At 45.1% G+C, this 27,141-nt stretch overlaps 1 protein-coding gene across 14 annotated transcripts in view; it reads right to left on the reverse strand.

Annotated features, from left to right (window-relative positions):
- EBF1 (EBF transcription factor 1) overlaps positions 1-25,796 on the reverse strand; it is a 320,070-nt gene extending 294,274 nt beyond the window's left edge. For 13 of the 14 annotated variants that reach the window (XM_065410174.1, XM_065410172.1, XM_065410168.1 and 10 more), the window contains exons 1-6: positions 25,663-25,796; positions 23,723-23,879; positions 23,227-23,290; positions 22,527-22,582; positions 11,328-11,401; positions 2,195-2,263 (exon numbers count right to left, since the gene is read on the reverse strand). In XM_065410174.1, the coding sequence (XP_065266246.1) occupies positions 2,195-2,263; positions 11,328-11,401; positions 22,527-22,582; positions 23,227-23,290; positions 23,723-23,879; positions 25,663-25,796 (554 nt within the window). The remainder of the gene's footprint in view (positions 1-2,194; positions 2,264-11,327; positions 11,402-22,526; positions 22,583-23,226; positions 23,291-23,722; positions 23,880-25,662) is intronic. The other variant, XM_065410169.1, reaches the window with a different exon arrangement.
- Positions 25,797-27,141: the final 1,345 nt, after the last annotated feature.

Here is a 27,141-nt window from a genome sequence, read left to right on the forward strand (position 1 = left end):
TGACTTGTGCAGACATTTTTTTACAACAATTGTTAAAGTACTCCTCTTAAGATATAGCAGCTCCATATAGATGTCTTTATACTTTTCAAACCAAAAGGGAAAAAAATGAATAGGATAAATGTCATGAGAAACATCACTAAAGCCACTAACTGTATAAAGCACGTACTTATTTGGCCTAAATTGTCTGAGCTAGCCACGGCCAAGAAAAGGTTTTAAGTACCCTACTGGGACAGATGCAAAGCGGCAACAATAGAAGCCACACTAATGCGATCCAGGTAACACAATCCTGTTTCAAAAACACAGGGAAGGCTAATTACAGCACTGCTGAGTCAAATTTCTTATCCCATTGCAACCCACAGGAACAGGTCAAAATCAAATGTTATTCAAACCACACTCATATCAACCTTCTGTATCAAAGTCACAATTTAAAACCAAGTGAAGAACTTAAAAGCTTAACCCATTCACAAGCAAAAGGGGGTTCAGTGCGGGTGGCGAGGTAAGATTTATATTATAATCTAAACAGTATTCAACTTGTTTTTTAAACCTGGTGTTCAAAATTGCAAGCTTTGTATCAGTTTAAGTAAATACTGCTAATTTGATCACTACTAGGAAGTTAAATCCATTTTTTCATATAATTGGTTTGTTGTTTTTTTCCCTTAAAGCTGCTGAAAATCTGTAGGTTCACAGTTTAAATGAGTTGCAACTAACAGCTCTGCATATTGAATCGTTAAACAAAATATTTCTGTAAACCAGCTATTAGCATCTTAACATTTCTTTTTTCAGTACAATGAAAAATGCATGTGAATTTTGTAGCTTTCGTGTAGCTCAAAATGCCACTTTAACACCCTATTTTATACTGTTCAACTCTGCAGCCTACTTAGAGAGATCTCTACAGAGATGTGGTTTTATATGTGTTCTTTTACTTCCCCTGGTGTCACCTAATTCTAATATCAGGTGAACGGATGCATAGTTAAAATATATATGTTCTGAGATTAAAACGATCTCAGGATTAGATATTGTAACAAACCAAAACGTTTTCTCTAAGCTGCCAAAGCATGCGCTTGCTTAACAAACTCAAACAAGACATAAACCTGAAAGACTGCCTAAGCACAATGCCAAGTGGAGCCTCTCTGCTGTGTTCTCTTTTATATAATTCTGTTTTGATGTGGTGCTGAACAGATCTGACTCTACCTTTTTTCATAAAAACGGACACTCCAGCACAGAAGGTATTTTGAACTTAATATAGCGAACATTAACTCAGACAATAAGACAAAGAAGAACTATCCTCTATACTCTGCCTTTCCTGTGCATAGGTTAGTTTCCCTTCAGGGTCCCTGTATTCACTGATTACTGCATGGCATTGCTTTCCCTGTTTGATGACAGACAGTTTCAGTCCTTCATGGCCATTTAACTCTCGCAGAGTAATGCCACCTAATAAACTGTTTATCATATATGTTTCCGTACAATGAATGTCAATAATTAAAATATAAAAATGACTATTTGGCTACAACTTTGCATAATTTGCAAACAGACTGCAAATTGCTCAGAACAACTAAAACAGATTTATCGTTCTACAGTGATTTACTTGGTCATGTCAGATTAGTAATATGGATCTGTTTAAAAACACAATAATTAAGACAGGCAAAATGAATTAATCAACTGACAATATAGTCAAAATAGCACTCCAACCAAAGAAAATAACTGGAGAAAATCTTAGTTTGCAGATTTTTTTAAACTGTTCTTATGCATAAATAAAAACCTTAAAATGTAGATGGATTGCATCCAACAGAACTACTGGAGCTAAAAGTGATAATGATTCAAACATTTTTCAAATTAAAGTTAAATATTTATAAGCACCCAACCACATTCCATAAATCACAAACTATTATTTTATTCCTGAAGCTTCCCTGGCACAGCATGTGAATTGAGCCACAGAAAGTCAGCAAGAAAAATATCCCCTTTATGAACATGAATCAGATACGAAAATGAGAGCATTCCAAAGACCAGGTCTCACAGTTACATTCCATATGGCCCTTCCATGGGAATCACAATTGCACAGCGCAACGAATTCGGTATCAACAACAAAATTTCATCCACAGATACACATAGCCCCTCTCCCATTAGCAACACCGCGCAGGTGTTTCATTATAATGAGGAATAAAATAAAATTGAAGGAAACAATAGCGGTCCTTACCTGTCAATTATCACTGGATCTGATGGAGTCTCATTTCTGTTGCCACAGCTTTTCTTGTCACAACACCGGCTACAGAGCAAAAGTGAGAGGATTTAGTGCAACCATTACACTGTAAAATCATCATTACGAACACAGGAGGTTCAAATTGCAAGCTAGAGTTACCATTCTGTCCCTGTCTGGAAATCAGTCGAATTTAGTGGGTCACATATGGGTTAATTACTATGTTTAACTTCTTGCACAGCTGGTTAGTAACGGCAAACATAACGAGAAAGGGGTTTCGCCTGCTTTCACGAACAATAGTTCATGGATCACTTCAAATGGGGAGTGTGGTCTACCCCTTTTCATGGGGCCAATACACACACATCAAGACCAATAACAAGAGTGGGCTATTTTTCCAGTGCACATAATTTTAACATCTGGGTTGGTGCTCATATTATACTACTGGTTTCCAGGGGAAGTAGAAATTCCCAGCACAATATTTTCCCCTTTTAAAATACTGTTGTTAGCAGAGAAGCTAAAACAGAAACGCCATTGGCTGCTGCTTTTTATGCTTGAGTGTATCTGTTTCTCTAAGTTTTCTGAGAATTTTAATGATTGCTAATAGTACTATGGAAAGCACAGTGCTGCTGGCTGGTGCCCTGTATTAGGTCAGATACAAAGCAGGCATGTGAAACGTAAGCTCCCTCTACCAAAGAATTGCTCCATTGCTGACCTTGAGACTTGGATTCTTTTGAACTAAGATGGCTCATTGTTTCCAAAGAGAGTTAAGTTGTTGTTTGTGATGGTTTCTTGTCAGGGCTTATTGTCTATTAAGAGCCTGACTCATTAAAATATCACACATGATCTCTCACACAATATATACCCATTTCCGCTTAGGGCAGAAAATTCTCCAGGACGTAACTAGTTAGAAATGGATCCGGACTTTCCTGGGAACCAAACCTCAAAGCCCTTACTCTCATGAGCAGTCCCATGTAACCAATCAGGTTCTTACCCACTTCCTTCATCTCCCTAGTGGCAGAACATAAATATCCACCCACCAAGGATTCCCCCTTACAGCCCCACCCCCGTGACTCCCCTTAGTAAGGGAGTAAAAGAAGTAAACAACGCAGCCCCAGGCCATAGGGGCACTTTGTCTCTGTACAACCAGGACGCCAATGCAGCCCAGCCCCCGGCCTGCACCTCATTCCTCAACCCCGACACAGATCCCTACCGTCACCTCAGCAGTGCCTGGGCTTACAATGCCACTGTGGTGACTAAGCTTCCTTGTCACGCCACGGGGTGGAGATCTGTTCATGGAGGAACCTGTCTGTGTGTGGATCTAGGGCTGGGGTCCCCTATATTCAGGGCCGGCGTGCAAGGCCCGGGGAAGAAGTGACCACTCTGTCACATCTGGGACCAACCATGCCGGCCAATCGCACCGGCCCACGGGGACCCCCTAAAGCGCAGGGCCTGAAGCAGTCGCTCCAATTCGTCGTACCCTAGCGATGGCTCTGCCTATATTACCCCTAGTTTCCACCTTCGCCACAGAGGATGGCCCCTCTGCATTTGGCAGACTTACTGACTGTGGGGTGACCATATGTCCTGATTTTATAGGGACAGCCCTGATATTCAGGGCTTTGTCTTATCTAGGCGCCGATAACCCCCCCTGACCCCGTCCTGATTTTTCACACTTGCTATTTGGTCACCCTAACTGACTGGGACTGACAAGCCTCACCATATACAACAAACCTTTCTGTAAATGCCAATTTTCAATTTCAACATTCAGGATTAGGGTTCTGGTAGGAATTACGGCTACTCTTACTTCATCTAAGAGGGACTATTTTGTTCCTGCGGAATGTGGAAGAACACCAGCGCAGGAAGCAGTCATTAGAAATGCCACACTATATAAATAGCTCTGCTGGGAGTATGACAAAGGTTCTCTTATGCTGCTGAACAATAGAGCTAATAATGTACAGTAACCCACCAAGACTAGCAATACAGCCACTAGCCACACTAAAAACAACAACAACAAAAAATGGCTTTACAAACCCAGCCTGTTGAAATGTGGTTTCCAACAGGAAAAAAAAAAGTTTCAAAGAGGAAAAAAATACATAATGCTTTTCACTGTCAAAGTTTCAAGGTAACTATTCAGGATTGAAGCTTTTCACAGGTAATGCATGTGCAGGATGTCCAATTCTGTGCAAGTCACATTGTTTAGGACAGCCCCAAAAGCTGTTTCATTTTACAGTACAACCCCATAACTGATTCACCAACAAAATTAAAAGCCTCGACACAAAACATAGATCAGAATTTAGGAACGAATAAAATAAGCTCATAGGTCATGGGGACTTTTTTTCCCCTTTTTTGTTTATAAAAGGGAATTTAGCTAGAATATGTGGGATGGCAAAATTTACCCAAAAACAAAGTAATAAAAACCACTAATATTTTTAAATGATTAAATTTTAATTAGAAGCGTAGTTGGTGCAAGTTAAGACACACAGTTCTCGTGACTAACGCAAACTAGGGCCGTTTAGAAGAACCTTATCCCGTGAGTAGCCCCACCGACTCCAAAAGGATTATTCGTAGAGCAAGCCGGCACTGAATGTGAGGGTACCAAAACCTGGCCCACGGGGCCAGAATCTGCCACTGTTACTTATGCTGTTCAAGGCCCCAACCCTGGAAGCTGATCCACATGGGCAGATGCCACTGCCCACACGTTACCCAATAGGGGGGTCTGTTCACATGGAACAAGTTCCTGGATCAGGGCCAAACACCTCACTCTAGTGTTGGGATACGCCCCTTGAAGGGGCCCCTGGTAAAGAACAAGCCAAGGTGGGGCGAAGGTGCATAAATTAAGATGGGGAGGATTAACACATACTAAGGCTAAAGGGGGAATGGATTGGTTTTGTTTCCTTGCAGGGAAGCTCCCCTTGAAAGGTCTGGGGAACACTGCCTTGCTATTGAGTGGCCATTGAATAGGATTTCCTGGGCAGTAAGGTACCAGTAAACAGGAGTCAGAGTGGACGAATGCAGCCCTTGTGTATTATGTGAAGGTGAAAAATAATGGCTCTGTGCCCTTTTCCTTGCAGCTTAGTGAAATAAAAGGAAGGGCCAAAATGTTGGGTTTTAAGTAGTTTTTTTCCCTGCTTGTTTTTTACATTAGAAATTCAAGCGTTGTCTATCCTGGTTTTTCTGTGGGCAACTGGAGAATTAAGACATCACAGAAAGCCTCAATTTGAAACCTCATAAACTGACACGAGAAGTGATTTTTTTATTCAGTCTGATTCAAACGCTCTGGGTTTTGTTAATAGCTAATTAACACTTGGGATGACAACTGTCTGTGCTAAATATCCACCTCCCTCATCCCTTCAGCTCAGAACCGAGAAAGAGAAGAGTATTGGGAGTGAGTCCTCCAAGAAATCCTCTGGTTAAAACAGGGAAGGTGAGACTTGACAGTCTTGATGCTTCTAAAGTTAAAAAGTACAAAAGGGTTGTTGTTGTTTTTAAAAAAGAAAAGAAAAACTTTTCTTTATAACCATAATGAATGCGGGGAAAGGGCACAATCCCAATTTTTTCCTCCCTTGTGGGTCACTTTTAAAACACGCTTTTCTTATGAAGAACCAAGAAGAAACATATTGTGCACGGAGGTTCAACTCTCCCCCCGCTGACCTCTCGAGGAGGTCCATATGGGACACTGGCCAGGCAGCTTGCATGATGCGTCTCGGTAGTGCTGGCATACTTGGGCACGTGTAAACTCTATACCGTGCAAGAATGCCAGTGCCCGTTCTGAAGTGGTACCCAGAGTCTGATGGTTGCATCTCTCTCTGATTTAACATGCATTAAAAAAGAAGCCCCTAAGAGGCTCCCAATCAAATCTGACCTTAATACAGGAAAAAGGGAGTATGCTAATGTACCCTTCTCATCTAGCTCTTCCTGCTCCTTTTGCTTTCTCTTCCTTCCCTATATCAGACAGATGCTGCTCTCTTCACATCCAGATCAGCCTCCTGCTTCCCATCCACCAAGTACCATTTCTCCCCTCCTTATAGCCTACTTCCTCCAGCAATCCTTCCTGCCTTCTTCACACCAACCACCTATATGCTCCCTCCCTTGAGCTGTTGGCCAACATCATCGATGATGTTCACCTTGTCTAGGGCCAGGCCGTGACTGGCCATTGTGCGGTTGGAAGGGGAAGGGAGCATCATACAGGGAGCCTCCTCCCCTTGCACACGCCATGGAAGGGCCTCTTGGCATCACAGTCCCTGCACTTGGGAGCACAAGGACTAGTCCCTCTATGGTTCCTAGGGGCCGCCCATGTCCCTAAAGGGGATGGGGAGAAGGCAGGGTCTTGGCCTCCTTCCCCACTCTGCACCTGCCCATGGAAAGGGCTGGGGGGTGGGGGAAGGGAACAGCAGGCTACACTGTTAGGATGGGTGCTTCCTGCACTGCCCTTGCAGGCAGAAGAGCTCCCAAAGCACAATCCTGCTCATTGGCTCTTCTGGAGTCAGGTGGGCGTCTCCACATCACCCCCCGTGCAATCCAGCCCTTAGATTTAGCACTAGGGAGCCCTGAACACGTCTTATCCCTTGTGTGCAAACCGCTGCGTGCATGGACTGCACTAGAACAATGGGGTTTTATTGATAATAATAATTAACAACAGTAGAGCAGGCAGATGTTCTCTAGTTAGCCCAATACAGCCAAATCACAACCACCGCTTTAGCCAGAGTGAACTGCCTCATTCACGGCACAGGATGGATTTCCTTTTCTTTTCTTTTTAAACAAAGTTTAAAAATTTAAAAACAAAAATGTCTCATGTGAAACCCTGACATGGGTCATCAGCAGGGTGAGAATCCTTAGATCCACAACACAGTCCACCACCCCTTGAGCTAACAGAAAAACTAGTAGCAGTAGAAGGCTGTTATCTTCAGATTAGACTTGCCACTAGAGGGAGATGGAGACAGACACTTTGGCAGTGGGATTCACAGCAATACAACGTTGAGACTCAGGAATAATGGATTCGATTCCAGGTTCTGGCGAGGTGGGGCGGTGGGTTTTCTACTGAGAGCACAGGACAGACACTCCCCCTTCTCTCAGTCCTGGAACTCAGTACCATGGTTGCCCCTGGCAGCTAGGGGGAGCAACTGCAGGCAAAGTCCCACTCAACCCATGCATTCTCACGCAGAAGCACGCTCAGTTGTTTTGGAGCAGCGTCCCCAAACCTGTCCATGCCCCCTCACCCCTCCCGGAGCTGGGGCCAGGAATGGGGCCGCAGCTCAGGGATGGGGGACGCAGACAGAGGCAAGGGGCCAGAGGCTTGGGCCACACCTGGAGGTGGGTCTGGGCCGGTGCCGCGACCGGGGATGGGAGCAGAGCTGCAGCCGGGCTGTGGTGGGGGAACTGTGAGGGGCTGGAGCATGCTCAGTGCAGATGGCATCTTCCGAGATTTAGATGCCAAACTTCAACATGTCTCTACTGAGCATGTGCAAACTGCGTTTTTTCAAGAGGCTGATAACTTAGCCAAATATGGGTGGATTTTTATGGGGATGGCACAAGGCAGCTGTCTGACATCAAGGCAACCGTGCTGCCTAATTTGAAGTCCCTGCTCCACGGCATGGAGATGGTAGAGTTTCTCAGCACAACAGTTGTAATTTTTTTAACATGGACAAAACAACATATTTTCCCTAACTTCATTCTTGGAAATGGCAGAGCCATATTAGCTTAAACTTTCCCAAAAATACAGCCTTAGTCATTCACCATGCATAGGGAATTTCAGCCTGAACGGTAATCAGCTTTACCAAAGTTATAAGCAACTGAAAACAGGGTTTTACAAAGGAAAGTGTCAGGCAATTCTAACTATCGGCGTCCCTACCTGCGCTGCCTATAACAATAATAAATTCCATTGAGTCAATGAATTCTTCTCAACCATTAACATGTCAGCCAAAAGAACAGCCTTATTTTGTAACCTGCAAAGAACAATGAAATCCCTACAGATAAACAAACATCTGAAATGTAACTCACTCACTTTTTTCTACAATAGTCAAGGGTCTCTCCTGTACATTTGAATTCTTGGTCTTATCCACCCCATAGTTTTAGTACACTATAAATAAACAGCTTTTGTCACATAAATGCAAAGTTTTATTGTGCAGTTAGTCTTGATAGAAAGCACTGCAGAAAGTTGTTTAGGAATTAAATATCTAAAACAAGCTATTTTAAAATACAGAGCCCTCACTATTTCATGTCTGAAATGAAGAGATTTCATCTTAGGGAGAGCAAGCTGTCTTTCACACCATATGGCTAATGGTAGTGCATAGCAATTAGCTAGGCTGATTAATGGGGAACAGACTCTAATTTTATGCTTATAATTGAGGCTGCATTTGCACCCCTGGTGCAAATTCAGCACATCCCAACTTCCACTTACAACAGGCAAGAAATCAAGAGAAATAGAATGGTGCGGAGAGAGATGTTTTTTTTCCTCGAGTCCCCTAAAGAGCATCCGATTTGCAATTTAAAGGAGTGTTAGCAACACAATAGATGACAGATTTGTGTAATAGGGTCAAGCAGCCTGGTAAACAAACAGCACCCCTTTACAAATCTATAGGCTGCCAGGAAAATCGTAATCTCTAACATTTGCAGTATGAAATTTGAATTTGGTTTTTCCCTATCAGGCATGCAACGTTTGCCTGCAATGGTCTGAGAATTTTTTTTCTACCCCATACTTTGTGTTTGTGATAAAACACAGAAAGCAACTAGGGGTAAAGGAAGACAATCATAATAAAGAGCTTGAGCCAATGAATTTTAGGAACTAGCATAAACTGCATTAATAGAAGGGAAGACTGCATTTGAATGTCATATTTTTCAGCATTCCAATAATAGAATACATTTTATCTCGGTCAAAATATATTGACATGAGTGTAAATCTTAGATGTCGATATGTGTTGGTCCGTTGGCTGAAATCTAGCCGTGTGTATATTCTCCAATTTTTAAAAAAAGTACATATAGGAAAATTAATGCATCAAAGTCTCTATAATTCCTACTCTTTCAAAGAGAGACAAGGTGGGTGAGGGAGTATCTTTTACTGGAGCAACTTCTGTGGGTGAAAGAGACAAGCTTTTGCACTACACAGAGCTCTTGGGGTCTTTCAAAGAGCATTGAGTGAGATTTCTGCTGGCACTGGCTCTGCAGAAAATGAAGCCACACTCTGCCGGGTTTAGAATGGGGATTTGCTTCTGCTCCAGTGGAAGTTAAGGGGAGTCATGCTATTGTCTTCAATAGCAGCATGGTCAGGTCCTCGACGCAGAATGATTATTATTTGTATTGTGGTACCACCCAGAGGCCCTAATCAGGTGTACACACAGACATAGAGGCAGACAACCCCTGCCCAAAGAGCCTGGAATTTAAGAACTAATCAGCCCATTATCCAGTAACAGCAGCAAATATGGGCACTGACCCTCCAAACACTTCAGCGGGTGTTTAATTTCAATCAAGTGACCAGTGCCATTGTTGTTCTAGGATTATTTATGTGCGAAAAGTGACGCTTGTGCAGCTCAGGGGCCTTATTCAGTATGTACAGTTCATTGTTGGGTCTCCAGACAGCAAGCAGTGCAAACAGGGCCCACGTATTGTAGGGTGATCCCTGAGCTACTGACGTGACTCTGCTTCCATCTGTGAACAAAGAAGGGGCTGGGACTCCATAGTAAAGCAAAATCCCAACTGCAGCACCAGGCACCTCTTGCAGACCTTAGTTTGCCTAATCATTCCATGCTGCAACTGATTATCTAAACGTACTTGGAAAACGTGTATTTTAGCAAAAAATGAGCTGCAAGCTAAAGGGCCAAATCCTACTAAAAGGGCTGCAGGTCCCAGCCAAAGACTGGCCATGCAAAGGGCCTAATCCACTTACCCCATGTGCCATGTGGTACTGCCAGGGGCAGAACACTGCGTCTCGAGAGAGCTGGGGTTGAGGATGAAGCCAGTGGCTCAGCAACAGTGCAGATCAATGGGCCAAACCCACCCAAGAGGCAGGCTCTGGTGGATGAGAATCCGCCTGGAGACTTTGCCCAGGCACTCTCCGATCCACAGGGAAAGTCGGGGCAAAGCTCATTCACTCAGGAGCAGGCATCAGGATTTGGGCCAAACTGCTACTGTTTAGTAAATATTTTTAAAGGCCACCATGCATGCAAGTACTAAGCATGCGTTTTTCACACATTCAAATGACTGCTCCTAACTCATGCCAAGATTCCCTGTGTCCCACTGGAGAATTCATTCTTTTCGGCATTGCTACTGTCTACTGTGTAACTCCTGCACTCTTCAAGCAGGCAAAACACCCGCTAACTTCCCTGGGATTGCAGAGTCAGGGTCATGAGCGTGTTCTAAGGACTCTGTGGAAAGATCTCCTTAGCAATAAGACAGAGAAAACAGGAATTAAGCATTCTTACCAGCTAGAAAAGAGACAGGGGCAGGCACCAGTTTTAAAATGGCCACCTTAGGGAGAGTAGCTGCTTGGCTCTGCCAAATTTAAAAGGCCAGCCCCAGAAAAGCATGCGGGGGGGGGGGGGGGGGAAACTTCCTATAAAAGAGAGCAGACCTGCACTGGGGTAAGTTAGGAGATCACCAAGAAAACTCCCCCGTGTTTTGATGTCCCTAGTTGAACAGGGGGCTAACCAACTCTAACCCATACTGACAAGCGCAGCCCCAATAAAGACAAACTGCAAGGAAGGTTTGCGTTAAGTGGAAGAAGAGAGAGCTATAAATTTCAAGTCTGAACCCGGCTGAATTAAAGCCACCTGGGCCATCAACAGAATGCTTTGTCATTTTATTAGTGCAGCTATGGTTGTGAGGGTAGATAATTACAGCTAGCAAGATTGCAGTTTATTTTATTATTTTTGGTGAGGAAACCTATTCTGGGCCCATTAATGCTAAGGTGTCTAAATGCAAACCAGTAGCCGACTGCTAAGGACAAACCTTTATAAATAATTGAAAACTGGTATGATGACTGAGACTTTGCTGCTAATTACATGAGCAGAACTCTGTTATTTTGGGATTGTTTAATGCAAGAAAGATACATTTAAGTCCTAAAATAGCTCCAGGTCCAACCTAGATTTTGAGAGACAAATTCATCTTCTCCTTGCTAATTAACTGGAAACAGGGTCTTTCTTACCTGCACATTATTTCATGTGTGAGAAGAACTCTGCACATTTCTGGGTTCTTGTCTTGGCCTTCGTACACTATCGCCTAGAAACAAAATACATTTTTAGCTTCACGCCAAACTGAGTTTGGAGAAAATAAAATGCATCACAATAACTGAATGCTTAACTATTGTTGCGGGCTGGATGGCATGCTTAAACAGACTGCGTCACTGTAAAGACTGCTTTCAAGATTTGTAGTTGACTAGAGTTAGTTTCCTTCCTCTCCCATTTCAACCAATACATTATGCACATCTTCAGAGCAGTGTGTAGGACGGGCTTTTTTAGTAGTCAAGACAACCACAATTTTCCTTTCAATTCAGAATAAAATATAGACCTAATACCATTAAAACCCAGAAGGGCTTAGCATACTTCGGGGCCTATTCTTTTCTTTTTTTTTTTAAATCAAAAAAACAGCTCATGTATTTTTAATTCCAAAAGCAAGTCTGTTGTACCGCCTGTGCACTTTACTACTAGCTACCAGAAAAGTTAGGGTCTGATGGATTCTCCACTCCCACCCACAGTGCTCGGTTGATTTACAGTGGTATAAATGAAATGAGAATCAGGCGCTCTGAATGCAAAAACCACTGGGAAGTGGGTGAGAATAAAACAAACAGGGATGGATACATGATCTTAGCTGAGTTAGGAGGAAAATCCTTATTATTTGCAAAAACACTGGGAATACTATACAGTCACATCAAAAATAGGGTCTGCCCCTGCAATATACCCCCAAATGGCACTCGGTGAAAGGGTGTATTGTAAATGGACTGGCATTACATGCCAGGCTAAGGGAATAAAGCTGCTCACAGCTGATTTAGAAAGTGTTCCTACCTGCTTAGCAGTGAGAGGTATGCACAGAGCAGCAGCATAGCTGCATTAGCTGCGGGTAGCAAGAAAGGATGATCTATCGCTATTGTTTTGCCCTAGAAAACATTTAAACTAGGTCAGTCCCATACCACAATGTCACCCTGCCACAGTACAGCCCCGCACATTGCCAGCAATGCCCCGGGCACCGGTCCCCTGGGAGGGGAGTCAACCAGAATGCACAGAGGTGCCGGGTTACGTTTTCAAAAGCACCCACGTCCCTTCTAATAGGATTTAGGCTCCTAAGTCACTTAGGCGCTTTGGGAAATGTCACCAAGTCCCAACAACCCACCCCCAGGGGGTCTGCCCTTCCCCGGAGCCCAGAGAAGACGTACCAGGGCAGCTGCATGGTGGGGCTGAAGCTCTGTGGCACCCAAGTGGGCAAGAAGCAGCACTAATTTCCAGTCGGCACTGCCCTCTGCCCTGGGAAAAGAAATGAGGCGCAGCCGGGACGGGCAATGGCAGCACAAAGCCACCTTGCCATAGGGGAGCTGGAGAACACAATGGAGGGCCCAGCCCAGCTTACAGCAGCCCAGGAGTCACGGGCTTGGAGTACAGTTCCTCGGGCATAGCAGTGTTGTCTAGTGGGTAGGGCACTACACTGGGAGGGAGGAGACCTATGCCCTCCCCCATTTTGTCTGTCTCATCTATTTAGAATGCAAGCGCGTCGGGGCAGTGACTGGATGTGTTTGTACAGGGCCTAGCACATGAGGCCATGAAGTCTGCTGTGGCCTATAAGCACTACTGCTATTCACATAAGGCAGTAAGATCCCAGGGCTTTGGTGCTTTGAAGGTTCATGTCTTCCTCTTCCTCCATAAGCCAGTAAACACCATCCCATGAAGGGGAGCATTAGAAGGAAATTTTGTGAGGTGGACAGCATGGAGTCCGTTCCCAGTGACCCTGCCGGAGGATTTAATACGCCCTTAGGAAATGTTTTCCCATTGCTCAGTAACCTTTACTTTTATTATTGCAGTATAACATAAGATAACCAAGGGAACCTTTACATCATTAGTTGATTCAGCTACTAAGGCCTCAGATATAATGCTTGGAGGGGGGCGAGGTTTGCTTAGCACAAAACGTGTTCCCATATATTTCTGATCCAGTAAAACTATATTTAAAGAAAATACAACTAAGCTAAATATGATGAAGTCCCTAAAACCAGCAATAAACTAGTTATTGTAAATAAAAAAGTCTCTTATGTTACAAGATAAAATTAAAATGGAAATATGGAAAACAATAATAAGTAACAAATTAATATATGGTAAAAAAAGATGATGATAGACTGGTTTGCATTCAAAAATATCTCCCATTGAAATCAATAAGTGTTTTTCCTATACAGAGTCATGAATCTTAGGTATCATGAGCTGATTTTTTAAACACGGTTTACAGCAATAATACGTAATATTAACAATGTGCATTATAATATGATTTAGCAATACCACACATAATATCAGGGATTGGTCAGTATTATCCTTGCACAGGATCCATGGTCATTTTCACTGCATGACTCCAATGTTAGTATGTGTCTCCCCAAAGCAACCACCAGTATGTTTTTGCTGTTAGGATAAAACAAAGGACATAAGGTACTGGATTTCCCAGCACTCCATTGTGGGTCAGTCTAATGGGTGGGGCATTTCATCCCGGGTCTCCAATCCCAGCTCACTCCAGTCAAGGCTGCTGCTGTTGTTGCCATTCAGAACTGGGCACCTTAGTCTGGTCCCACGAGTCGACTGCTGAGAGAGTTCAACACCCGCTGAAGTCAAGGCCCCACCCCACAGGAGTCACTCAGCACCTGGCAGGATTGGGCCCTTAGTTTCCAATCAGCCTGCAGGACAGCAGCAGGTGGCTTGAAAGACACACTGGAAGAGCTGGATTGCCACGTGCAATGGAGCGAACCCAGACATGGTGGAGCTCAGTCAACTGGGCAGGTGGATTACCCCGCCAGTCAAACCAAGAGGGCTTTTTAAAAAGTAATTTCCATGAACCAATTATAATGAAAACTTGTGGTGAGAGCCTGCGCCCACTGGGCAACAGAAGAGCTCTATTTTTATTTTATGTGTCAAATGGGAATCTGGAGAGCAAAAGGGAAACAAACAAATGAGCCAGACAATCTGTGGAGGGGTTCCGTGCGGAATTTGGCTGCTAACCTAGGATAAAGAAAAAGTTACCCCCAAATCAAGTCACTGACTGGAGAAACACCAGACCACTCCTGACACCCTTAGCTGGGCAAAATGCCAGCTGAAATCAATGGTCATGCCATTCTTTATCATGCAGAGTTCTCCACTACGTTCTGTGTAATAATCCTTGGCACAATATGACCCAGTGAGAATTTTGCCTGAATAAGGATTTGACCCACTATGCAGGACTTGACCCATTATGTTTAAGCCCTGCTATTTTAAAATATGGTTCACCTAATATGAGCCGATCTTGTGCCCACTGAAGTCAATGGGAGCAGGATTAGGTCTGCCAGAAACTACAAATGAGAGCAAGTCAATTTAATTTCCTCTTTTCCTTTTCTCCCTCTCCCTTCTTTCTTCCTGCCGCTATGTTTACTTAACCTCCAGGTACCCACTTAAATAACCCAACTAAACAGCAATAATGAACACACAGAGTCAACAATATGGTACCTAATCACCTTGTCTGTTGTGTTTATCATGAGTGATCCTCTGCCTGGGTGCATGACGTTCTTTAGCCTTCCAGTACATTAAAGGTTCGTTTTTTGCTTTGTTTGCACTTGACTATTGTTACTGAATCTATACATATTGTAACTTCCCAAAATAACGTATACACATCTCTAGAGCTCAGTCTTCTCCTTGCTTGATCAGAACGTTATTTTCCTAGCAGGCTGCCCCAAACTCACCCTCCCATACTATATTTCCCAATTTCTTTTATGCAAAAGGGTGTGTGAACACAACCGTTCATTTACATGAAGCACACATTCAGCAGCCCGACAAAATAAAATGATCAGCTGATATGTCTATTGGCTTTATCGTTATTCTATTCGCTCTCAACTGTGCTGTTATAAAAAATTATTTCTACAATTTGTTTTGGAAAGGAAACAGGAACTGCTAAAGTTTCAGATCTTTACAGCTGCCACAAGCACAGATTACTTTACAGGAAGAGGCTAAAATGGTGCTGCTGTGAAAAATGTCACTGTTAAATTAAATAAAGGCATTCTTTCACCAAAACTATCTTCATTTTCCAACATATTTGAATATTAATTTGTGAAGTCTGAGCTTTGGATTGGGTCATCGTACCAGGATTCAGCAGAGCTCTGGCACAGTCGTAATCATGCCAAATAGCTATCGCATTAAACAAAGAGTTAAAGTGAAAGTTACGGTGTACAAAGTTAGATCACAGGGGCAGGGGGTGGGGTAGGGTGGGGCGAGTGTGGGGCTAAAAATAAGTTTGCAAATACACATCAGAATCACATGGCAAAAGAAAGCCAAAGGAAATACACAATTATATATTTTGTTTTTCCTTTTTGTTTACTTCTACTGTAGTTTAAACACAATTTATTTCCTACAGTGGGAAGACACTTTAGAAGGGGTTCTTCTTCCTTCTGCGTGACTTTACGTTAAATGTTTGCCTTAAAATTCACCTTCCGTTTTGTAAAACCTTACGCCTGTAAGTAATCATCATGCAAGAAGTCCACTGAGTAAGACCTACTCATAAAAAAGAGTTTGCAAGATTGGCCCCTAATATAATAATGCCAGATACTGATTTCCAGTGAAATGAAACAGAATATGAAAAAGTATCAGCTGTAAAACACTTGTTTCCAGAATATGAAAATTACTAAACTGGGCACACTACAGTCATTCCTGGACTTCACTTTTTCAGTGACACCGAGTACATGAAAAAGGGAAATATCAAATTAAGTGTCTAATCCTCAGCTAAATCAATGGGAGTTTTTGCCTGAGTAAAGACTGCCGGATCAAGCCATGAAATAACTGGTGTATAAACTGGAAAGATACAGAGCTAGATTCTGCCCTCTGCTACTCCAGGATAATCCAGATTTATGCCAGTATAACTGAGGGCGAAATATGGCTCCCAGTGTCAATTTACCAGTCAAGCAGTCCTGTTTTCAGAACTGGATTAGAAACAATCCTGAAGGAATGAGATCATGTTGAGTATATTAGTTGGTTATGTCATAGCCTTGATTTACAAAAGAGAGAGAGCACATGCACCGAAAGCCATGCACCGTTAAATGCTTCATTTATGTTTCACGAAACAAAATATCTCATTAATCGAAATAAAGGAGAATGAAAAACAAGCTTCTTAAAGATGGGACTAAAAGGATCTTTGCTGATATAAACAGAGATATATATAAAACGATATGTATACACATGCATATACATCTAGAGAGGATAAAATCCTGACCCCATTTAAATCAATGGCAGTTTTGCAATTGACTTCAGTGGGGCCAGGACTTCACCCAGAAAGAGTTATAGCTATATCACCTATATATAAAATGCTGTCAGCTATAACAGTGCAATACATTATTTTGACTTGGAATGATTGATTAACCATTAATGACCTAATCCTGCACTCCTTACCCAGGCAAAATTCCCAATGATTCCAATAGGGATTTAGCCTGCATCAGTAATGCAGCATTGGGTATCAAAGAGAGTGGGTTTAATTCTTTCTATAAAGCTCTAAATAGAATTCACTAATATCTAATTATTTTGTCCAATCTCTCTACGGCTCTGATACGCCAGCCAGCTTAGTAACTTATTCATACGAATTAAATAAATTTCTCTCTCCTAATATGTTCATTTTTAATGCTTTTCAAACATTCACATGGAAACAGCTCTAGCGTAAATATCCCCGAACAAATGGCTGTATATTACACGGGAGGCAGCAGTTGGGCTGCCAGACTGGGAATGCACTAGGCCATCTGGCTTGAGCAGTCTCTCCAAAATCCTCAGCTTTGTTTTCACCCCCAGACTCCAAACAACACATTTTCCACTGTGATGAGTTTACATTTTCCCAAACACAGGTCCTGATCATGCATGCAAATTCCAAACTTCTTCATTCCTCTCTGTACAAGAAAATTAAAATCACCTGCGCTTTTGACATGTTACCAAAGGAACAAGAAAGCTGCTAAAATCTGGCACAATGTAAACTTTCCCTGGCTTTGTTTTGTTTCATGTTTCTGCTGAATATCTGATATTCTACTGAGTCTTTTCTGAACTTATTGATAACATTTTCTTGACACAAATATGTGGTTGCCGATGAAGAGTCAGGCTAGGCACTGAATGGAGAGCTGATCAAATAGCTGCATGCACGGCAAGAGGCAATAGGGCAATCAACAGAAAAATGCATTTGCAACTTGAGTTTAAAGTACTGAAAAAAATCAAACCCTAAACAAAGTGTGTAAGGCTGAATGAAGGATTTTGACTCAGTAGGACTCTGGATAGTGAACTAGAGGTATCACACATGACTTGAAATACTAGGACGCCTTAGCCTTAGTTCTGTTCACCAGATCTCTATGTACATGAATGGATGAAAAAAAGAGAAGGGGATAGGTAAAGTATTTACTATTTATTTTCCTACATATTTCCTAATACTGAAATATTAAAACTTGATGAACACTCAATTGAAGGACTGGGGGCATTTACATATCTAGATCCTCAGCCTTGTCTGAAAGCGCCAGTTTTATGGGAGTGGATACATTTCACATATCGCAGACAAATTCAAAATGCATCATTGTTAGCAGCAGACCTACTGCAGTAGGAGCTGCTGGTTTACTGAAAGCAAAAGCTATAAAGTTTGGGATCCTACAGGGCTCTGAAGGCAGTAGAAATGTGATACTGATGTCAAATGAGGTGCTGAGATAACATAAAAGAACATTTAATTCAGACAATATTAACATTTAATGCTTTTACCCTTAGAAAAATAATTTCCCCATATAATTAATTATTTGTATCTAGTAGTTACAATTTAGAAATGATTGATGCATTTTATAAACATCGCAGTCACCTCAAAGGGTTGAAATTAGCATGTCATACCACCACTTCTTTGGTGAAACCACCAAAGGCCACGCATTAGCCTGGGTAGAGCATGATACTACACATTTTGAGCCCAATTCTACATTCCTTGCCTATATAAAACTGCCATGGGAGCCACTCCAGTTTGAGATGTGCAAGACAGCAGGTTCCGATTTCGGCGTGGACACATGCCCAATGGGCCAGATCCACCTCACATTGCAGTCAATGTCGAAATGCTCAATGAATTCAGTGCTAGCAGGGTCCAGTCCTATGTCCCCTAGAATAGCACAGATGACAGAGAATCCATCCACACCCCACGAACTGTGAATTACCATGCCATGGACATGATAGAGCTTTGTCCGTTTGTGGGTTAGTTGAACATTCAGCCACTCAAGAAATACTAGCGTGGCCTGATCTGTTTAGACCATGAACTCCAGGTATGTCTGCACTCCAGCTGGGAGCAAGCCCCCCAGCGCAGGTAGACAGTCTCATGGTAGCAGGGCTTGCACTAAAACACACTAAAATTAGCAGTGTGGACATTGCATCTGCGGCAGAGCCTTGGGCTAGTCAGCCAAGGTTAGACCCAGGGGACTGGGCGGGCTTGAGAAACCAAGCTGCTGCCTGAGCCGCAGTGTCCACACAGCTATTTGGAGTGTGCTGGCTCAAGCCCTGCTAGCCATGCTGGCCATCTCGCTCCCAGCTGGAGTGTAGACATACCCATACAGGACCAGGACTCGCTGTTATTCTGTGGGTCTTACAGCACCTAGCCTAATGGGGCCCTATTTCAGTAGGTGGTGTCTAAATGCTATTATAATACAAAATAACCATTCATGTAAAGCTTTTGCTAAAATTATGAGAAATGTGTTATATCGAGAGAAATCATGGTTTTGATTTCCTGAACGTAAAACTCCTTCACAATTCACAGTTATGTAAAATGTGCAATTTACAGCTGTGACATCAGGAATGTACATTAATCAGATCAATTATATAAAATTTGACAAAAATCTGAGGATATTTTACTATATATTCTGGGGACCAAACCCACTCAAAGCTTTGCTTTTGTGGGATTTTTAAGTTGTCACCAGAAATCTCAGAGTAGCTGTAATTTCAGTCCAGGCATTCACAACTACTGAGTGTGTGTGTGTGTGTGTGTGTGTGTGTGTGTGTGTGTGTGTGTGTGTGTGTGTGTGTGTGTGTGTGTGTGTGTGTGTGTGTGTGTGTGTGTGTGTGGAGGGATGCATCTAGGAGCACCAAAAAGACTGTTGCCAGCTAAAACATGTATGCTCCTGCAACAGCCTCATTTTAAAGTAATCGTTTCATTATCCAATTTGTTCTGCGCTTCCTGTATTAGAATACTACACCTCTGAGTAGGCTGACAATATATATTTAACTTTCATTTAAAAATGGAGAAATTTCAGACAGAGTTTGTAATATTTAATTACAGTTTTATGTTTTGAAAGTTACTTGAGAATCCCCTATATAATTCACTGTGGCTAAAATATAAATGATATAGTCATATTTGGGTAAATCTGTGTCATATGCTGTACTTTGCTGTCTAATGAGTATTTTATTGACTGCAATAAAAGCTACCAAACCTCTGAACAATTGCAATCTGAATAAAGAATAAACAAGCATATTTACTGTTCAGAAATAAATATTAGGACATGCCACAATTATGACATGATCATTCAGATGTTTTGTTTAAAACATGATAAATATGTCTACATAAAGGACTTTCATGCAACTAATAGGAAAGCAAATGAGTTTCCCCCTACAAATACCTAGTAGGAAAGCCAATTAGTTTTCTCCTACAAATACCCTTTATTTCACTGTTTTCTTAGTCCGAATTCAGATAGTTATTTTAAATACTGTCTTCATCAACTCTACTGTGCTTTCCCAAATAAAATAAAGTAGATATTTTGCACTAGATGTATACATGAAGACTAATTAAAAGCAGACAGAGAATTTCCCTTAATTGTAAATGTGTTTTATATCTGCATTATTATGTTTTACAAATAAACTGTATCTCTCTCTTTCTCTCTCTCTCTCTCCAAAAGACCCTTGATGACTTGATAATAATGAGAGAGCAAGAGGTCAAACAGTGCCTTAGGATGGACTGCTCATATGCAAGATGCCTTTGTTAAAAAAATAATATTTTGAATCCGTTTCTCTACATAAATTAAAAGATCTGTTTTCAACTGAGTTGCATACAGAGGGAAAAAACAGCTTTGCATTTCTGTAATGATATGAAAGCTGTTTAAAGATTATATTTATTGATAATGCTTTTTGTATGGTCTACAATGCAATACATGGGATCCAAAACAACTACAAAAAAATAGCTGGTGTATCAGAAGGGATTTTGTTACTTTAAACATGAACTAACCAATCTGTGCCTGAAAAATATGAATGACACAGGAAATACTTTCCAAGATGTGTTGTTAAAGGGTATGTTGTTGCTGTTTTAATTCATACAGTCTCTGGTCTATGTTTTAGAAGTGTATATTTAACACAGATCAGATGCATGGTTGAATTGTATATTATAATTACTCCAAGTTTCCTCTTTTTTTTTTTTTTAAAGACAGTCTTCAATGGCAGGAAAAGATGTTTTGAGAGCATCAAAAACAGTTTTCTAAAACAAACTTAGCACATGGAACTTTACATTTTGGTGTCAAAAAAGAACCAAACTACAAGCCACAGGAAGAGTGTCTCAGCAGATGACAGCATTTTGAACATACAGGAACTGACATTTTTTCTTCTGTGTAAGACATTTAATATTTTAATTTGCTTTTGTAAATAATACACAAACAGAATTTTTTTTCTATAGAATTAGAATTGGAAAAAGTCCACTAACTGATTAAAAAGATGCAAATTCCAGGGGAGGGGGGAAGATGTTTAAATGTATTTAAATGGAAATTTATTATAACATATAAATGCTCTTTAAAATTAACAGGATAGAATACTAGAATCTTCAGAATGCTAATTATTTTGGAAAAATATCTGGGTTTTTTTTCAAAAAATTATTACACAAAAATACTGGTTATATATATATACATACACACACAAATACAATTGTGTGTTTTTGTGTGTATATACACACTTAATTCCTGTTTTGGAAACTAAATGCCATGTTTAAAATTAGTTTCAATCATTTTTTTTTTCAAGCTGGCTGTACTATAACTAAAAACTACAGTTATCTTTGACTGTAAAATGGATAAAATAATGACTTGTCCTGCATGCATATTTTCAGTGGCTGTTTACACAATGAAAATCACTCGTGATTGAATCACTGTTCCTTTAAAACAACTAACAAAGTAATTGCAAATAAACAAAGGATAAATATTTGCTACGGTGCCTGGCTGGTGTTTTGTGCTTATATGTTTGTTTGCTTATTTCTTTTCATTCTCATAATTAAAGCAAAAACCCTGGGATCGAAAACCCTTTAGGGAATGTGGAGATCTACGTCTTTATTTGTAAAGCTACGGAAAAACGTCCAATTTTTTTTTTTTTTTTAATCCTGTCTCTGTTCATAAATGTTTCTTCCGAGCCAGAACTCAGTCTGGATATACACTGGCACTTGGATATTAGGAAGCTCAAAGCAGGGCTGTTTCTGCACCTTTAAACCCCCAGTTTAGGAGCACCGGCTCGATCCTAGCCAATGCAACACCCAGGGTCTGGGGCGCTTTTCGGGACCAGGCGTTCCCCTCCCAGCCACCCTTGCATTGAGAGAAGCTGCTGCTTGCATCCCCGGTCAGGGCTCTGCGCTCTGCGCGGGGGGTTTATCGCTTCGGTCGCGTTGTTTGTTATTGCCCGTGTCCCTGGCGGGCTCGGTGTGACAGAGGGGCCGCTGGCTGAAGCGGGTTTCAGGAGGGGAGCTGGGAAGAGCTGCCGGCTGGTCCCCGGAGCAGGACGGCTGCAGCTAACAGCCCTGGAAGTCGCAAAGCTCTTTAACTCGCCAGAGTGACCGCTAAAGGGGGCTGGTTTGGGGGCGCTGCAGTCGGGCTGCGAGGGCGCCCAGCGCGGGGGCAGGGGCTGGTGCCCCCAGACCCTCCCTTGGGGGCTTGGTGTAAAAGGCTCCGAGGGGATCTCTCGCCACGTTGGGTCTCACTCCCTCGGGCTGCGGCGGGTGCCCCGGCCCGACCCCCCTGCAGAACGAGCCGGGCTGGGCTCCCGCACCGAAACGGGAACGTGACAGCCCCGCTCTGCCCCGCACCAGCCAGGCCAGCCCCACGGCCGCGCCCCCGGAATTCCGCCCCGCGCACGCTGCGATGGGGGGATGTAGGACGAGTAATAAGCAATGAAGGCAGGCGCCCATCACTTACTTGTTTGGTCATGGAGTCGATTAAGCGGACGTAGAAATCCTGCTCGGTTCTTATCCCTTCAAACAAAAAAAATGGGGGGGTGAACAAGTTGCTGGAGGTCGGTGCATTTCCCCGGCGCACCCGGGGGGCTTTGGGGAGCGGAGCGGCATCGGCCCGGTGCAGCCTGCCTGGCCGCGAGGGGGAAGGAGCCCGAAGCGATCTCCTTCCACTCCCTCCAAAGCGCCCCACGCAAAACAGACGGGGGCCAGAGAAATCCACCCGCCAGGAAAACGTGCTTCCCCCTTCTCGCGTGGGATGTCCGTGGGAAAGGGAGACGGTGCTAAAATCCCCCCCACGGAAAGCTTCAGACGCGCCGTGTTTGCTTTGCGGGCTGGGGGGGGGGCTTCAATCACTTTTTGGGGAGGGGGGCAGGGAAATGTTACACGAGAAAACAATTCTCAGCTGGGCGCCGCTTGGGAGGAAGGCAGCGGGTGTCTGAACCCGCCGGCCACGCGCGTGGAGAGCCAGGGCGCAGGGGAAGGTTATTTCGTGTCGCTTTGCAATCGGTGGGTCCGTCTGTTCCCGCAGGGCCCCGCCTGGCCTGCTCCAAACCCAGCGCCAGCCTCCCAGGCGGGCCGGGCCCGGGCGGGCAGCGGGGCAGGGGACGCGCTGGCCGGGCGGGTAGGGTCGGCCCCGGGCGGGCGGGCGGGCAGCGGCTCACCGTTGCTGTAGAGTAGCTGCAGCCGGTAATGGATCCCGTTATTGGTCTTTTCGCTGTTGGCTTCCTGCGTTGGAGGGAGACACATAGAGCCAGTGTTAAAACCTCCCCGATCGCCCGCACCGCTTGCAAACTCCGGCGCGCCCAGCTCGGGGTGTATCCCCCCTTTCCCTGCACCCCCCAGCCAGGGAGCTTGGCGGAGCCCCGAATGCAAACCGGGAGCGCGGCGTGGGGGGACAGACCCCCCGAACCGGCACCTTCCCCGGGCCAGGGCGATTTGGGGCGAGCTGGGGGCTGGAAGTTGTCAAAGTCCCCAAAGGGGGGCTGATGGAGCGGGCAGGGGAGCGATTCTGACCCATCCCCACGGGGGGCTGGAAAGCAGAGCCCCCGGGGCGCACCGGCGGTGCAGAGGGCTCCGTGCGCGGGCAGCAAGGGGGAGCGAAGAGGCCAGGGCCGGGCAGGAGCCAGAGGGAGCAGCCACGCCTCGTGGGCCACTTACTTTCTCCTTCTCCACGAAGCCCACGAAGGCAGTGCGCTCGATCTCCACCGGCTGCCCCTGCCTGTCGTACAGAGCCAGGACGAAGTGGAAGAAGTTGGATTTCCTCAGGTTGGAGGGGGGCTGCTTCTCGAAGTGAGCCCGGGCCAGCCCCACTCCGCTGCGGCCAAAAAGACCGGGTTAGAGAGACCGAGGACAGCGCCCCATTCAGTACCCCTATCCCCTCCCAGCACCAGCCAGGGGGACCCCAAAGCAGCTCCCCGCGGGCTCTGCGCCCTTCCCCAGCCCAGAGCAGCAGCGGGCTGCTGTGGGGGCCATGAAAGCTGGGGGGGGGAGCTGGGCTCTCAGAACAAGCCTGCACTGCAGGTGAAGCCCTCCCGTCCCTATTTCTGTTCTTGGGGGGCGGCACCCCAGCTTCGCAGCAGGATCTGTGGGTGGGAAGGTCCCTACTTGTCAAAAATAACGGAGCCTGGAGCCAGGTTGTGCTGCCCCTGAGCCATCACTGGTCGTTCTGGGTGCAAATGTCAAGCCCCAATTGCAAACGAGAAGCCAGTCGGCAAAGTAGCCTAGGGAAGCAAAGTTCATCGCTGCCTGATTTCGAGATGGAGATGGGGGTGTGATCCCCCCCAAAACCCAGGCATCCAAGGAGAGAAATGTATCCATTCAACTTACAAAATCTCATCCCGCCCTCGAGATGCATAATAATTCCCCCCCATCTATATGAAGCTAACTGCCGTGCAGATGAGAACAGCAATCTTTAACTTTTTATTGCAAAGTGGGGTTGTTTTGCCATTTCCCAAACTCTAGTCAGAGCTGTCAGTAAATCGACCATGTGCCTTCTGCTTCAGCTTGAGCAATAAGCGCTCCCCCTTCCGCTCCCCCCCCCCCCGGCTTTTGATTCATGGTAAACACCCCAAAGCTGCCTGAGTAGAAAACTTTACAGATTCCAGCATTTGGGTTTTCCCTGCAGAACTTTCCCTTCCTTAGAGGGCTCCAAAGGGAGGGGGGTGGGAGATGATGTGAAATATACCAGAAGATGTCAACATTAAACTTGTTAGCTGATGCTGTCTCGCCGGTTCAAGCTCCATATTCTAGATCACTTTGTGTGGCGGTGGTAGGAGAGGGAATGATAAGAATTAAAGATATCGTGGAGGCAGCTTTGCAAAAGACACTGCTTCTTCCAAAAAAAAATGGAGGGGGGTTGGGTTTCTAGAGGGATGATTGGAATTAAATATATCCTGGACAAAGCTTTGCTCAACTCACTGGTTGGTTTTTTTAAAGGTGATCCCCGTGGGGATAAGGAGGAGACATATTTTGAATACATCTTTGCAAAACTCACCGCTTCTTGGGGGAGGGGGGAAGTGCTATTGAGGGGCTAACAGAAATAAATATACACTGACTACAGCCTCGCAAAACCCAGGGCTTCTTTCGAAAAAGTGATCCTGGGCGGACAATATCGTCATATAGAATCTGTATATTTTGCACACATGTAAGTATAAGCGATATGCAAGTCATAGGCAGGAAGTATATTTTTGATACAGTTCTGGAAAACTCACAGCTTCTTGCCAACCAAGTGACTCTAGGAGGACAATAGGGATAAATATTTACTGGATACATCTATGGAAAACTCACCGCTTCTTGCAAAAAAAAAAGGGGATTCTGGGAAGACCGTAGGAGTAAAGATCTCCTGAACACATCTATGTAAAACTCACCGCTTCTTGCCAAAAACAAAAACAAAAAAAGTGATTCTGGGAAGACCGGAGGAATAAATATCTCCTGGTGACATCTACGTAAGACTCACCGCCTCTTGCACAACCCCAAAGTGCATCTTTGCGTTGTGTTGGCTTTGCCAAGCGCTGCCTGGGCTCTCCGGACTTGGCCCCCCGGCAGCATGGAGAGGGGAAGTGAAAGCAATTGATGCTGCGCGGCGCGAGACTACCTACCTCTGCGCGGCTGTGTTTGCATCCAGGACGCCGGCTCCCTGCATCCAGGTCCTGACCGCGTTCATCCCCGCGCCCAGGGGCTCTTCCTTCATGCTGCTGCCACTCCGCTGAATGCTTTCCTGGATCCCAAACATGAATGACAAAATCCCCGCCCGCCTTAGCGCAGACGGGAGCAGCGGCGAGGAGATGGCCGGGCAGAGGAGGAGGGTGAGAATTGTTGCGCTCTGCGGCGGCTGGCTGGAGTCAAAGCAAACGCGGCCACACACATTTACCAACACATCCAAAGCAAAGCTCCCACGGCCAGCAGCCCCCGGGGCGGGCGGGCGGGCGGGGGGTTTGGGGTGTAGCGCTCGCAGGAGCCGGAGAAAGTCGCTCTTTGCAGGACACCCCCCTGGGCTGGCAGGAGACGGAAGGAGCCGGGGTGGCCGTTTAAGAAACAATAGGATCAAGCGAAGCTGCCGCAGGCTTGGCTACACCAAGTGTCATTTTCCAGTGACAAGGGAGGCAAGTTTTCTCTTCCCCCTCCCCGCTTCCTCTCTCTCTTCTGCGCTTTCCTCCCAGCCCGGGGGCTCTGCGCCCTCCTCTCGCAGCGCAGGGAGCGGGCGGCTGGAGCCAGGCGCAGGCGGGGAAAGAGAGAGGGGCAGCAGCCTGGGTGGATGGAGATCCTCTCGCCTCCCCCCCTCCCTCCCTCTCTCCCTCCCGGCCCTGCTCAAACAGGAGTGATTTGCGGGCGCTCCCTATGGAATCCGCTTTGACTATCCCCGCAGCTAACCAGGAGCGCACCAGCCCCAGCGGGCAGGGGGCGGGGCCCCGCCGCCCGGCCCCGCCCACTCATTTGCATCTTGTCACCGCGGGCCCCCCCTGCCACCCGCGCTACGCGCCTGCTAATGGCCAGCGGCGCTGGGAGACGCCCCCCTCATTAGCATCTCCCCGCCTCCCCGGAGCAGGGCGGGGCGGGGTGAGGAAAGTTGCAAGGAGCGAGCGGGCGCTCGGTAGCGGGGAGGCTGTTATCAGTGCAAACACCATCAGCGCCTTGTGCATCAGTCACCCAACAGCTTCATTAGCTGGGGCCCGGGGCACGGCTCTGCAAGTGCACACACACACACACTGGGGGCACGGCTCTGCAAGTGCAAGTGCACACACACACCGCTCTGCAAATGCACACACACACAGAGAGCTCTGCAAGTGCACACACACACACACACATCCCGCTCTGCAAGTGCACACACACACACACACACACACACTGGGGGCACAGCTCTGTAAGTGCACACACACACACACACCCCTCTGCAAGTGCACACACACACCGCTCTGCAAGTGCACACACACGCACACACTGGGGGCACGGCTCTGCAAGTGCACACACACATACACACACACCTCTGCAAGTGCATACACACACACACTGGCATGGCCCCTGGTGTTATCCTTGTTTCTTAACTCCCCCCAGCAATTAGCCAAGGGGTGATTAGCTAC

The sequence above is a fragment of the Emys orbicularis genome, chromosome 8 (genome assembly GCF_028017835.1).
Source record: "Emys orbicularis isolate rEmyOrb1 chromosome 8, rEmyOrb1.hap1, whole genome shotgun sequence".
In the NCBI taxonomy this organism is placed as follows: domain Eukaryota; kingdom Metazoa; phylum Chordata; order Testudines; family Emydidae; genus Emys; species Emys orbicularis.